The sequence below is a fragment of the Cebus imitator genome, unplaced genomic scaffold, assembly GCF_001604975.1.
Source record: "Cebus imitator isolate Cc_AM_T3 unplaced genomic scaffold, Cebus_imitator-1.0 Scaffold40, whole genome shotgun sequence".
Lineage (NCBI taxonomy): Eukaryota > Metazoa > Chordata > Mammalia > Primates > Cebidae > Cebus > Cebus imitator.
In genome coordinates, this window is record NW_016107355.1 from 1676073 (window position 1) to 1688354 (window position 12282).

At 40.9% G+C, this 12282-nt stretch overlaps 1 protein-coding gene across 2 annotated transcripts in view; it reads right to left on the reverse strand.

The window, feature by feature from the left end:
• The window catches only part of TMA16 (translation machinery associated 16 homolog), a 40131-nt gene extending 39250 nt beyond the window's left edge, over positions 1 to 881 (reverse strand). The window contains exon 1 of one of the 2 annotated variants that reach the window (XM_037737584.1): positions 381 to 881. In XM_037737584.1, coding sequence (XP_037593512.1) covers positions 381 to 383 — 3 coding nt within the window. In that variant the 5' untranslated portion in view covers positions 384 to 881. The remainder of the gene's footprint in view (positions 1 to 380) is intronic. The other variant, XM_017525978.2, reaches the window with a different exon arrangement.
• Between the last annotated feature and the right edge of the window lie 11401 nt (positions 882 to 12282).

Genomic DNA, 12282 nt, shown 5'->3' on the forward strand with positions numbered 1-12282 from the left:
TCTACCGAGGTCAGAGGGGCAGAGGTGTGTGGGGCCAGCGCTCTTAGGAGTTTTGCGAACTCCCCGATGCGTTTACCCGAGTAGGTACAACGGAAAGGTGCAGGGTTTCCCCCAAGGAGGCAGTGACTAGTGAGAAGTCAGGCACGAGGCAAACAGCGCATCTGAGCACTTCAGCACTCGGACGCGGAACTCTAAAGTCCAGGCGCTGGGCCTGGGCCTCGCCTCCCAGAGGCTACCCCCCGCACTCCACACACCCTCGCAAACACTTTGCATCCTCCCCTCTACTAGGTTCCCGAAACCGCATCCTCCTCCTCTGCATGCTCAACAAGAGCCTTCTGGGGAACCAACCGGGTGGTTCGGGGAAGCAGGAGGGGGCCCACCATGGTGACGTCCTCGCGGCCACGAAGGAGCTCCGCACTCCAGACACAAGCACTCTCACCAACCGCAGGAGCAGAGCCTCAGAAAACTACCCGGGCAGAATCCCACGTGGGGCCCTAGGAGCCGGCGCCTACCCAACCGGAACGGGAGGGGCGAGTGCGTTTCTCTAAAGCGTCCCCGGAAACTGAGATCGCGTCTTTTTCGCCCGTGTCGGGCTTTTAAGCCCTAGCCCAATAGACTGCAGGACCTGCGTGCTCGCCAGGCGCGGCGGGAAGGAGCTTGCTGCGAGAGAGAGCGAGCTTGCTGCGGGAGGCTGAACCCAGCCTGGCGCAGGAGTTCGGGGCTGGGGATTGGAGTCCGGGTGGCAGACGCTAGTCGCTCCCGGGGCCTTCGCGTTCCGGCCCCAAGAGCGGATCTTGGCCATCTGTCTCAGAGCACGACTCCGGAGCGCAGCAGCCTCTGCAGACAAGAGGTTCCCTCTCGCGGGCTCCCGCGTCTCCGTGGCTGGGACCCTCCCAAAAGGGCTGCTAGGTATTGGCCCTCCCGTAGCGCCCTCGTGCGGCACAGGCTCCTGCCTTCCGCTTTTCCTGGTACTAGCTTATCTTGAACAAGTCCTTTCGTCCGCTGAGTCTGAGTTTCTTTATCTGGAAAGGCCATTTCCTCATAATCAAAGCCTCTATCAACCCAGTTTTTGTTTTCTTCTCACAACATGTGAGAGTCTTCGTTTCATCTATACATGTTAGAATTCCGTAGACAATCTAATCATTCAACAGTGACTTACTGAATGCCTACTGTGTGCCTGGTATTGGGGATACTCAGACAATATCCCTCAGCTCATTTTCGGGGCGGGAGGGAGCATGTAAAAATAATATTTCAAATAATATAAGTACCCTAATAAAAATTAGCTGCTGGGGCACTAGAAAAGCTGTTTTACACATGTTGCTCTCTAAAATCCTCCTTTAGAAGAGATCATTGAGTGGAGACTGGAATTGTAAGAGAAAACTAAGCATGGGAAGAAGTTCCAGGCATGGGGAATCTGGTGTGTCTGGATACCTGCGGGCACATGTTACTGGTTGAGGGTAGTTGTCCAGGTTCTTGGCATTTTGAACAAAGAATTGGACAAAACGCAAAAATGAAGCAAGGCAGAGAAAGCAGAGATTCATTTTAAATGAAAGTACACTCTACCCGGGGAGTGAGCTGTAGCAAGCTGCTCAAAAGCGTGGGTTACAGAATTTTCTGGAGTTTAAATACCTTCTAGAGGTTTCCCATTAGCCTGCCACAAGTCTGATTGGTTGAGGGAGGGGACCAATCTAAGGTACCTTCTTTTTTCAACTGCCACACAGGAAAAGAAGGGATTGCAACTGCCAGGCAGCAACTGCCACACAGAAAAAGAAGGAGTTGAAAAGAGAGTAGCCTCTGATATCCCGTCAGCATGAATTAGCCCTAGGTTCCCTGCTTCCAGACCCTATTCTCCTGCCACACAAATACTTATATTTAATCAACAGGTATATCAATTTTTTGAAATAATTTAAATTGTAAACAAGAGTGTGTCCAGAAGAGTCCTGAATCTAGGGGCAAGATATTTTCACACGGCTTTTAAGTGGGTTAAAGTCCATTCGTGTGAATCTACATAATGAAGATCACCCTTGAATATATACTGTGGAGGCAGCACATTCATGTACCACTTAAGGACAGGGATACTTTTTGAGAAATGCTTCCAGTGGGGGTTTTGCTGTTTGTTTTTTGTCATGTGAATACCGTAGAGTGCACTTACACAAGCCTTCATGGTATCACTTACTACACACCTAAGCTATATGGCATGGCCTATTGCTCCTGGACTACAAGCCTGTACAGCAGGTACTGTACTGAATACTGTAGGCAATTGTAACACAATGGTAAGTACTTGTGTATCTTAAGAAATGTACAGTAAAAATATGATATTATAATCTCATGTGCTCACCATCGTAATGTAGTCCATGACCAAAACATTGTGACATGCACATGACTGTACTCTGTGAAAGACTCCAATTAATCTAGAATATTTACACTCTAGCTCCATACTTTAACCACTTCCTGAAAAGCCATCTTTCACCCACCCTACCCCATTCCCTAAGTCTGGCCCTGTGGAAATCACCCTTCTAAGTTCTATGTTACTGCAAATCTTTTCAATATTAAATATTTCTTCAGGATATTTTAGTTGTTACTGATTGTTTTATTGATCATAAAATTCTTACCCACTGCTAACCCATTCCTAAACCACAAACTGCCAACAACTCAAAAGCCATATATTTTGAAACTTTTATATTTTTGGTTGGATTTTGAAAATAAATCTTCATATTTTCCTAATTCAGATTCAACCCCTAAATAATAACAGTGATTATAAACATGTTAAAAATATACTGTATATGTTCTTTCTTGGTTGTAGGAAGGGAAGAAAAAAATATATACTGATGCGTTCAAAATACACTGTGGCAAATGCAAACATGAATTATACAGAGTAAGAATAAACATAACAATAATGATGGTTAATGTTTTGTCATAATGTAATGTATATGTGCACCACTGTGATAAGCAAAATAAATCCCCCCACTTTTCCCCTGCAATTCAACCTCTTCCTTGCCCCATGCAACAACCACTGTAAATGATTTGGAGACGTCTTTAGAGATATTTTCCTGTACTTTAACAAATACACTCAGATGTGTGTGTATGTGTGTGTTGTATGTATGTATAAGGATTAAGTATTGATTAACATTAGATATTGATACAATAATTACAAATGCATAATTCTAGGGTAACCACTTAAAGAACAGAAATAGGGTACCTAACTTTGTACAGGCCACACACAAGTAGAGAAAATAAAATAAATGGGATGATTAAACTATACTCATGTAATTCAAGCTAAGAAAATAAAAGAGAAAAAAAGAAAAATGGGACAGTAAGGAAATAAAAAAATGGCAGTAGATTTACATCCATAAAACAGTAATTATGAATCAACTATCCACAAAAAACTCAGATTGTATTGAAAACATCCAACTGTGTCGTGTTTATAAGACACATCTAACATACGTGAAAATAGACAAATGCGAAGAGCTATGCTAGGTGAATACTAACTGAAAGAATGCTGGTATACATATATCAATGTTATATGAAATCGACTTTAGGTCAAACAGTAATATGGTAAATATAAAAGATCACTTCATAATGATAAAAGGTTTTCATTTTAAACTCGTGTACATCTAGTAATATAGCCCCAAAATATATAATGGAAAGGCCAACGCAGTTTCAAGTAGAAAAACCAACAGCCTTGGTGGAAATTGTAGCATGTCTTTTTTCAGTAAATAATAGAACAAACAGATAAACAATCACCAATGACTGAGAAGAGATGACCACAACACAATTTGACCCAAAAAGTCTACACAGAATAATGCCTCCGGTTCTTACAGGAACACGTGTTTATATCTGTATGGTATAGTTCACAACATTGATCATACATTGGATCAGAAAGCAAGTCTAAACAAATCTGAAAGAATTAAAATCTATAGAATATGTTCTCTGACCACCTCATAATTAAACTAGAAACCAGTAACAAAGAGAACGCTATAGAGAATTGTCATATATTGAGAAATTAAGAATTGTACTTCGAAATAAGCCAGGACTAAAGAAGAAATCATAATGGGAATTAGAAAATAGTTTGGGCTGAACAATAACAAAAATAATAAATACCCAAACTAGTAAGATGCACCTGAAGTAATAATTAACTCCAGTCGTGTAAATAATAAAGCCTTTGGTATAAATATTAGAAAAAAAGAATGAAAATTAATGAACTAACTGTCCATATGTCAAGAGGTTAGGGAAAAAAGAAACAACAAAATAAGGTCAAAAAATAAGGCAGAATAGAATAAAGAGCATAAACTATTGAAACAAGAAAAACAACCTACATAATTGAGTACCAGGAGAGCCAGTTGTTTTTTCTTTTAATTTTTAAGGATAATAAAATATTTTCCTGTGTTAAAATTACAGGCCTAGATATTTTTAGATTTGTAAACTACGGCCGGGCATGGTGGCTCATGCCTGTAATCTTTGAGAAGCTGAGATAGATGGATCACCTGAAGTCAGGAGTTCTGAATTTGAGACCAGCCTGGCCATCACGGTGAGACCCCATCTGTACTAAAAATACAAAAAGCAGCCAAGCGTGGTAGTGCATGCATGCTTGTAATTCCAGCTACTTGTAAGGCTGAGGTGGGAGGGTTGCCTGTACCTGGGAAGCAGAGATTGCAGTGAGCTGAGATCCTGCCACTGCACTCCAGCCTGGGTGAGGGAGTGACTCCATCTCAAAAGAGAGAGACAGAGACAGAGAGAGAGAGAGAGAGAGAGAGAGAGAGNTTAATATTCCACTCTGAAAAGGAAAAAAAAAATACCCTATAAAAAGCTGGAAATCCCACCAGCAAAGTGACAAGCAAACACTGAATTTACATAAAAAAGCACAAAATACGCCTCAGCGGTGGATCTAAATAAATTAATAAATGAAGCACAAAACCTCGCCAAAACCAACAAAAGACCTAGATTGTAAAACAAAAATGATTGGCATACAATGAAAAGAGAAAAAACGAAAAGAAACAAAGAGGCCACATTGTGGCCACAGTATCATAACTTGTGACCAGATTATAAACTTCTAAAATTTTGTTTCTATTAAAAACCAATTGAAAATATGAATATTTATACGGCATGTTTCTATTCAAGAATTATCCTCAAGAACACAATTAAGTAGAAAAGGCACGAAGAAACAACATACTGTTTCAGAATACAAATATAACTATGAAGAAAAATAGTGAAATTATAAATACAAAACTTAGATAACGTTTGCTTCTTAAGGTTTCCTGTAAGTTGTATGTTTAAAGGTAACACAGGGCCTTCAAAGCTATGTTTTATTTCTTAAAACTACAGAATATGTAAAGCAGAGTTCCTGAAACTACTAATCTTTACACTTGAAATGTGTTCTAGAAACACTTTTTTGTATCAACTCAATTTTTAATAAAAACAACAAAACTGCTTCGGTGCCCTGGGTGTAATGGGGCGTAAAGACAGGATTTAGGGCAGGAATGGATCACTAAAGGGAGGTGAATGGATGCCGAGGAAGAGGCTTAGACTAAGCCCATAAGAGTCTACCGAGGTCAGAGGGGCAGAGGTGTGTGGGGCCAGCGCTCTTAGGAGTTTTGCGAACTCCCCGATGCGTTTACCCGAGTAGGTACAACGGAAAGGTGCAGGGTTTCCCCCAAGGAGGCAGTGACTAGTGAGAAGTCAGGCACGAGGCAAACAGCGCATCTGAGCACTTCAGCACTCGGACGCGGAACTCTAAAGTCCAGGCGCTGGGCCTGGGCCTCGCCTCCCAGAGGCTACCCCCCGCACTCCACACACCCTCGCAAACACTTTGCATCCTCCCCTCTACTAGGTTCCCGAAACCGCATCCTCCTCCTCTGCATGCTCAACAAGAGCCTTCTGGGGAACCAACCGGGTGGTTCGGGGAAGCAGGAGGGGGCCCACCATGGTGACGTCCTCGCGGCCACGAAGGAGCTCCGCACTCCAGACACAAGCACTCTCACCAACCGCAGGAGCAGAGCCTCAGAAAACTACCCGGGCAGAATCCCACGTGGGGCCCTAGGAGCCGGCGCCTACCCAACCGGAACGGGAGGGGCGAGTGCGTTTCTCTAAAGCGTCCCCGGAAACTGAGATCGCGTCTTTTTCGCCCGTGTCGGGCTTTTAAGCCCTAGCCCAATAGACTGCAGGACCTGCGTGCTCGCCAGGCGCGGCGGGAAGGAGCTTGCTGCGAGAGAGAGCGAGCTTGCTGCGGGAGGCTGAACCCAGCCTGGCGCAGGAGTTCGGGGCTGGGGATTGGAGTCCGGGTGGCAGACGCTAGTCGCTCCCGGGGCCTTCGCGTTCCGGCCCCAAGAGCGGATCTTGGCCATCTGTCTCAGAGCACGACTCCGGAGCGCAGCAGCCTCTGCAGACAAGAGGTTCCCTCTCGCGGGCTCCCGCGTCTCCGTGGCTGGGACCCTCCCAAAAGGGCTGCTAGGTATTGGCCCTCCCGTAGCGCCCTCGTGCGGCACAGGCTCCTGCCTTCCGCTTTTCCTGGTACTAGCTTATCTTGAACAAGTCCTTTCGTCCGCTGAGTCTGAGTTTCTTTATCTGGAAAGGCCATTTCCTCATAATCAAAGCCTCTATCAACCCAGTTTTTGTTTTCTTCTCACAACATGTGAGAGTCTTCGTTTCATCTATACATGTTAGAATTCCGTAGACAATCTAATCATTCAACAGTGACTTACTGAATGCCTACTGTGTGCCTGGTATTGGGGATACTCAGACAATATCCCTCAGCTCATTTTCGGGGCGGGAGGGAGCATGTAAAAATAATATTTCAAATAATATAAGTACCCTAATAAAAATTAGCTGCTGGGGCACTAGAAAAGCTGTTTTACACATGTTGCTCTCTAAAATCCTCCTTTAGAAGAGATCATTGAGTGGAGACTGGAATTGTAAGAGAAAACTAAGCATGGGAAGAAGTTCCAGGCATGGGGAATCTGGTGTGTCTGGATACCTGCGGGCACATGTTACTGGTTGAGGGTAGTTGTCCAGGTTCTTGGCATTTTGAACAAAGAATTGGACAAAACGCAAAAATGAAGCAAGGCAGAGAAAGCAGAGATTCATTTTAAATGAAAGTACACTCTACCCGGGGAGTGAGCTGTAGCAAGCTGCTCAAAAGCGTGGGTTACAGAATTTTCTGGAGTTTAAATACCTTCTAGAGGTTTCCCATTAGCCTGCCACAAGTCTGATTGGTTGAGGGAGGGGACCAATCTAAGGTACCTTCTTTTTTCAACTGCCACACAGGAAAAGAAGGGATTGCAACTGCCAGGCAGCAACTGCCACACAGAAAAAGAAGGAGTTGAAAAGAGAGTAGCCTCTGATATCCCGTCAGCATGAATTAGCCCTAGGTTCCCTGCTTCCAGACCCTATTCTCCTGCCACACAAATACTTATATTTAATCAACAGGTATATCAATTTTTTGAAATAATTTAAATTGTAAACAAGAGTGTGTCCAGAAGAGTCCTGAATCTAGGGGCAAGATATTTTCACACGGCTTTTAAGTGGGTTAAAGTCCATTCGTGTGAATCTACATAATGAAGATCACCCTTGAATATATACTGTGGAGGCAGCACATTCATGTACCACTTAAGGACAGGGATACTTTCTGAGAAATGCTTCCAGTGGGGGTTTTGCTGTTTGTTTTTTGTCATGTGAATACCGTAGAGTGCACTTACACAAGCCTTCATGGTATCACTTACTACACACCTAAGCTATATGGCATGGCCTATTGCTCCTGGACTACAAGCCTGTACAGCAGGTACTGTACTGAATACTGTAGGCAATTGTAACACAATGGTAAGTACTTGTGTATCTTAAGAAATGTACAGTAAAAATATGATATTATAATCTCATGTGCTCACCATCGTAATGTAGTCCATGACCAAAACATTGTGACATGCACATGACTGTACTCTGTGAAAGACTCCAATTAATCTAGAATATTTACACTCTAGCTCCATACTTTAACCACTTCCTGAAAAGCCATCTTTCACCCACCCTACCCCATTCCCTAAGTCTGGCCCTGTGGAAATCACCCTTCTAAGTTCTATGTTACTGCAAATCTTTTCAATATTAAATATTTCTTCAGGATATTTTAGTTGTTACTGATTGTTTTATTGATCATAAAATTCTTACCCACTGCTAACCCATTCCTAAACCACAAACTGCCAACAACTCAAAAGCCATATATTTTGAAACTTTTATATTTTTGGTTGGATTTTGAAAATAAATCTTCATATTTTCCTAATTCAGATTCAACCCCTAAATAATAACAGTGATTATAAACATGTTAAAAATATACTGTATATGTTCTTTCTTGGTTGTAGGAAGGGAAGAAAAAAATATATACTGATGCGTTCAAAATACACTGTGGCAAATGCAAACATGAATTATACAGAGTAAGAATAAACATAACAATAATGATGGTTAATGTTTTGTCATAATGTAATGTATATGTGCACCACTGTGATAAGCAAAATAAATCCCCCCACTTTTCCCCTGCAATTCAACCTCTTCCTTGCCCCATGCAACAACCACTGTAAATGATTTGGAGACGTCTTTAGAGATATTTTCCTGTACTTTAACAAATACACTCAGATGTGTGTGTATGTGTGTGTTGTATGTATGTATAAGGATTAAGTATTGATTAACATTAGATATTGATACAATAATTACAAATGCATAATTCTAGGGTAACCACTTAAAGAACAGAAATAGGGTACCTAACTTTGTACAGGCCACACACAAGTAGAGAAAATAAAATAAATGGGATGATTAAACTATACTCATGTAATTCAAGCTAAGAAAATAAAAGAGAAAAAAAGAAAAATGGGACAGTAAGGAAATAAAAAAATGGCAGTAGATTTACATCCATAAAACAGTAATTATGAATCAACTATCCACAAAAAACTCAGATTGTATTGAAAACATCCAACTGTGTCGTGTTTATAAGACACATCTAACATACGTGAAAATAGACAAATGCGAAGAGCTATGCTAGGTGAATACTAACTGAAAGAATGCTGGTATACATATATCAATGTTATATGAAATCGACTTTAGGTCAAACAGTAATATGGTAAATATAAAAGATCACTTCATAATGATAAAAGGTTTTCATTTTAAACTCGTGTACATCTAGTAATATAGCCCCAAAATATATAATGGAAAGGCCAACGCAGTTTCAAGTAGAAAAACCAACAGCCTTGGTGGAAATTGTAGCATGTCTTTTTTCAGTAAATAATAGAACAAACAGATAAACAATCACCAATGACTGAGAAGAGATGACCACAACACAATTTGACCCAAAAAGTCTACACAGAATAATGCCTCCGGTTCTTACAGGAACACGTGTTTATATCTGTATGGTATAGTTCACAACATTGATCATACATTGGATCAGAAAGCAAGTCTAAACAAATCTGAAAGAATTAAAATCTATAGAATATGTTCTCTGACCACCTCATAATTAAACTAGAAACCAGTAACAAAGAGAACGCTATAGAGAATTGTCATATATTGAGAAATTAAGAATTGTACTTCGAAATAAGCCAGGACTAAAGAAGAAATCATAATGGGAATTAGAAAATAGTTTGGGCTGAACAATAACAAAAATAATAAATACCCAAACTAGTAAGATGCACCTGAAGTAATAATTAACTCCAGTCGTGTAAATAATAAAGCCTTTGGTATAAATATTAGAAAAAAAGAATGAAAATTAATGAACTAACTGTCCATATGTCAAGAGGTTAGGGAAAAAAGAAACAACAAAATAAGGTCAAAAAATAAGGCAGAATAGAATAAAGAGCATAAACTATTGAAACAAGAAAAACAACCTACATAATTGAGTACCAGGAGAGCCAGTTGTTTTTTCTTTTAATTTTTAAGGATAATAAAATATTTTCCTGTGTTAAAATTACAGGCCTAGATATTTTTAGATTTGTAAACTACGGCCGGGCATGGTGGCTCATGCCTGTAATCTTTGAGAAGCTGAGATAGATGGATCACCTGAAGTCAGGAGTTCTGAATTTGAGACCAGCCTGGCCATCACGGTGAGACCCCATCTGTACTAAAAATACAAAAAGCAGCCAAGCGTGGTAGTGCATGCATGCTTGTAATTCCAGCTACTTGTAAGGCTGAGGTGGGAGGGTTGCCTGTACCTGGGAAGCAGAGATTGCAGTGAGCTGAGATCCTGCCACTGCACTCCAGCCTGGGTGAGGGAGTGACTCCATCTCAAAAGAGAGAGACAGAGACAGAGAGAGAGAGAGAGAGAGAGAGAGAGAGGAGAGGAGCAAGAGAAGAAAGAAGAAAAAGGAAATGGAAGGAAGGAGAAAAGAACAAAGGAAGGAAGGAAAGAAGGAGGGAAAAAGAAAGAAAGAGAGAAAGTGAGAAAGAAAGAAAGAGAGGGCAACACTGTCTTATTTATTTATTTATTTTTAAGTTTCGCTCTTGTTACCCAGGCTGGAGTGCAATGGCGCGATCTCGGCTCACCGCAACCTCCGCCTCCTGGGTTCAGGCAATTCTCCTGCCTCAGCTTCCTGAGTAGCTGGGATTACAGGCATGAGCTACCATGCCCAGCTAATTTTTTGTAGTTTTTAGTAGAGACGGGGTTTCACCATGTTGACCAGGATGGTTTCGATTTCTTGACCTCGTGATCCACCCGCCTCGGCCTCCCACAGTGCTGGGATTACAGGCGTGAGCCACCGCGCCCGGCCAACACTGTCTTATTTCTGACTTCAAAGAGCAAACTTTGGTTTAACAATTTTGGAAAAGAGTTTGGCATTATCTAAAAGTTAAAATGTGTACATCTTCTAAGGCAGCAGTGTCATGTCTGGGCTAGACTAACTCCAGCACGTTTCTCTCAGGGTACATATACAAGAATAGCAGTGTCATTTATAATAACAGTATTGTGTGGTAAATTTTGTATATCAATGAAATGAGCAAAATACAAGTATAGTAAACAAGTTGGAGTGTTTTTATCATAATGGAAAGGAAATAGTGCAGAAAAAATATGTACAGTATAATTCCATTTATATAAAATTTATAATGAGGCAAAATGAATTACACTACATTTTTTGCATGTACTTTTATAGGTGGCCAGCAATATCTTCATCTCTGTGGTAGTTACCTTGGTGTTTGCTTTATAATCACTCTTTCTGTTTCACGTTTCCATTTTGTGCACTTTATGTTCATATGTCATATTTCACAATACAATATGGCAAATGTTTTTAATCACAAATATATTAGTTCATATTCTCTTGAGTCCAATACTGCTATTGTGAAGTCGCATCTTAAATTTCATTCCTTTGTGAGTGATTCAGCTTTGCAGAATTGTTGAATAATTTTTGCTGTTTTTGCTCTTCCTCAAATTTACTTTATAATTCTAGTATTGGTATTTTGTTAAATATATCTTTGGTAATCTGTGGCCTCTTTCAATTTGCTTTTGGAATTTATACTATCTGGGTGTTGATAATTCAGTCCTCCCTAACTTTTATTGCCCCCTGTTCATTTTATGTTTTGTGTTCTTCATCACTTTATTTATTTCTGCTGCCCTAGGGAGAATTTCTCATTTGATCTTCTGATTTACTATTTTCTGATGTAATTATCTTGCTGTATATTCCAACTATTGTAATCTTCATTTTAACTATCTCATTTTAAAAATAAATATTTATAGTTTTTTAAAGTAAAGTCTTACTTCTTTGTTTTATCATCAGTATTCTTCCTTAACTGTTGCAGATATCTATTGTGCTCACTTATTGGTCCATCTCTTTCAATAAATCTACTTCATATGGCATATGTTATTCAATTTCTCTAAGTTTCTTTTACTGTAGTTGTTCTCCTCAGGTATTGATATGGTTTGGCTCTGTGTCCCCACCCAAATCTCATCTTGAATTATAATTCTCATATGTCAAGGGAGGGACCTCATGGGAGGTTAATGGATCATGGAGGCAGGTTCCCCATCCTGTTCTTATGACAGTGAGAGGGTTCTCATGAGAACTGGTTGTTTAATAAGTGTCTGGCATTTCCCCTTCTCTCTCTTTTGCCACCGTGTAAGAAGTGCCTTGCTTCCCCTTTGCCTTCTGCCAAGTTTCCTGAGGCCTCCCTAGCTATGCCTCCTGTACAACCTGTGGAACTGTGAGTCAGTTAAACCTCCTTTGTTATAAATTACCCAGTCTCGGCCGGGCGCGGTGGCTCAAGCCTGTAATCCCAGCACTGTGGGAGGCCGAGGCGGGTGGATCACGAGGTCAAGAGATCGAGACCATCTTG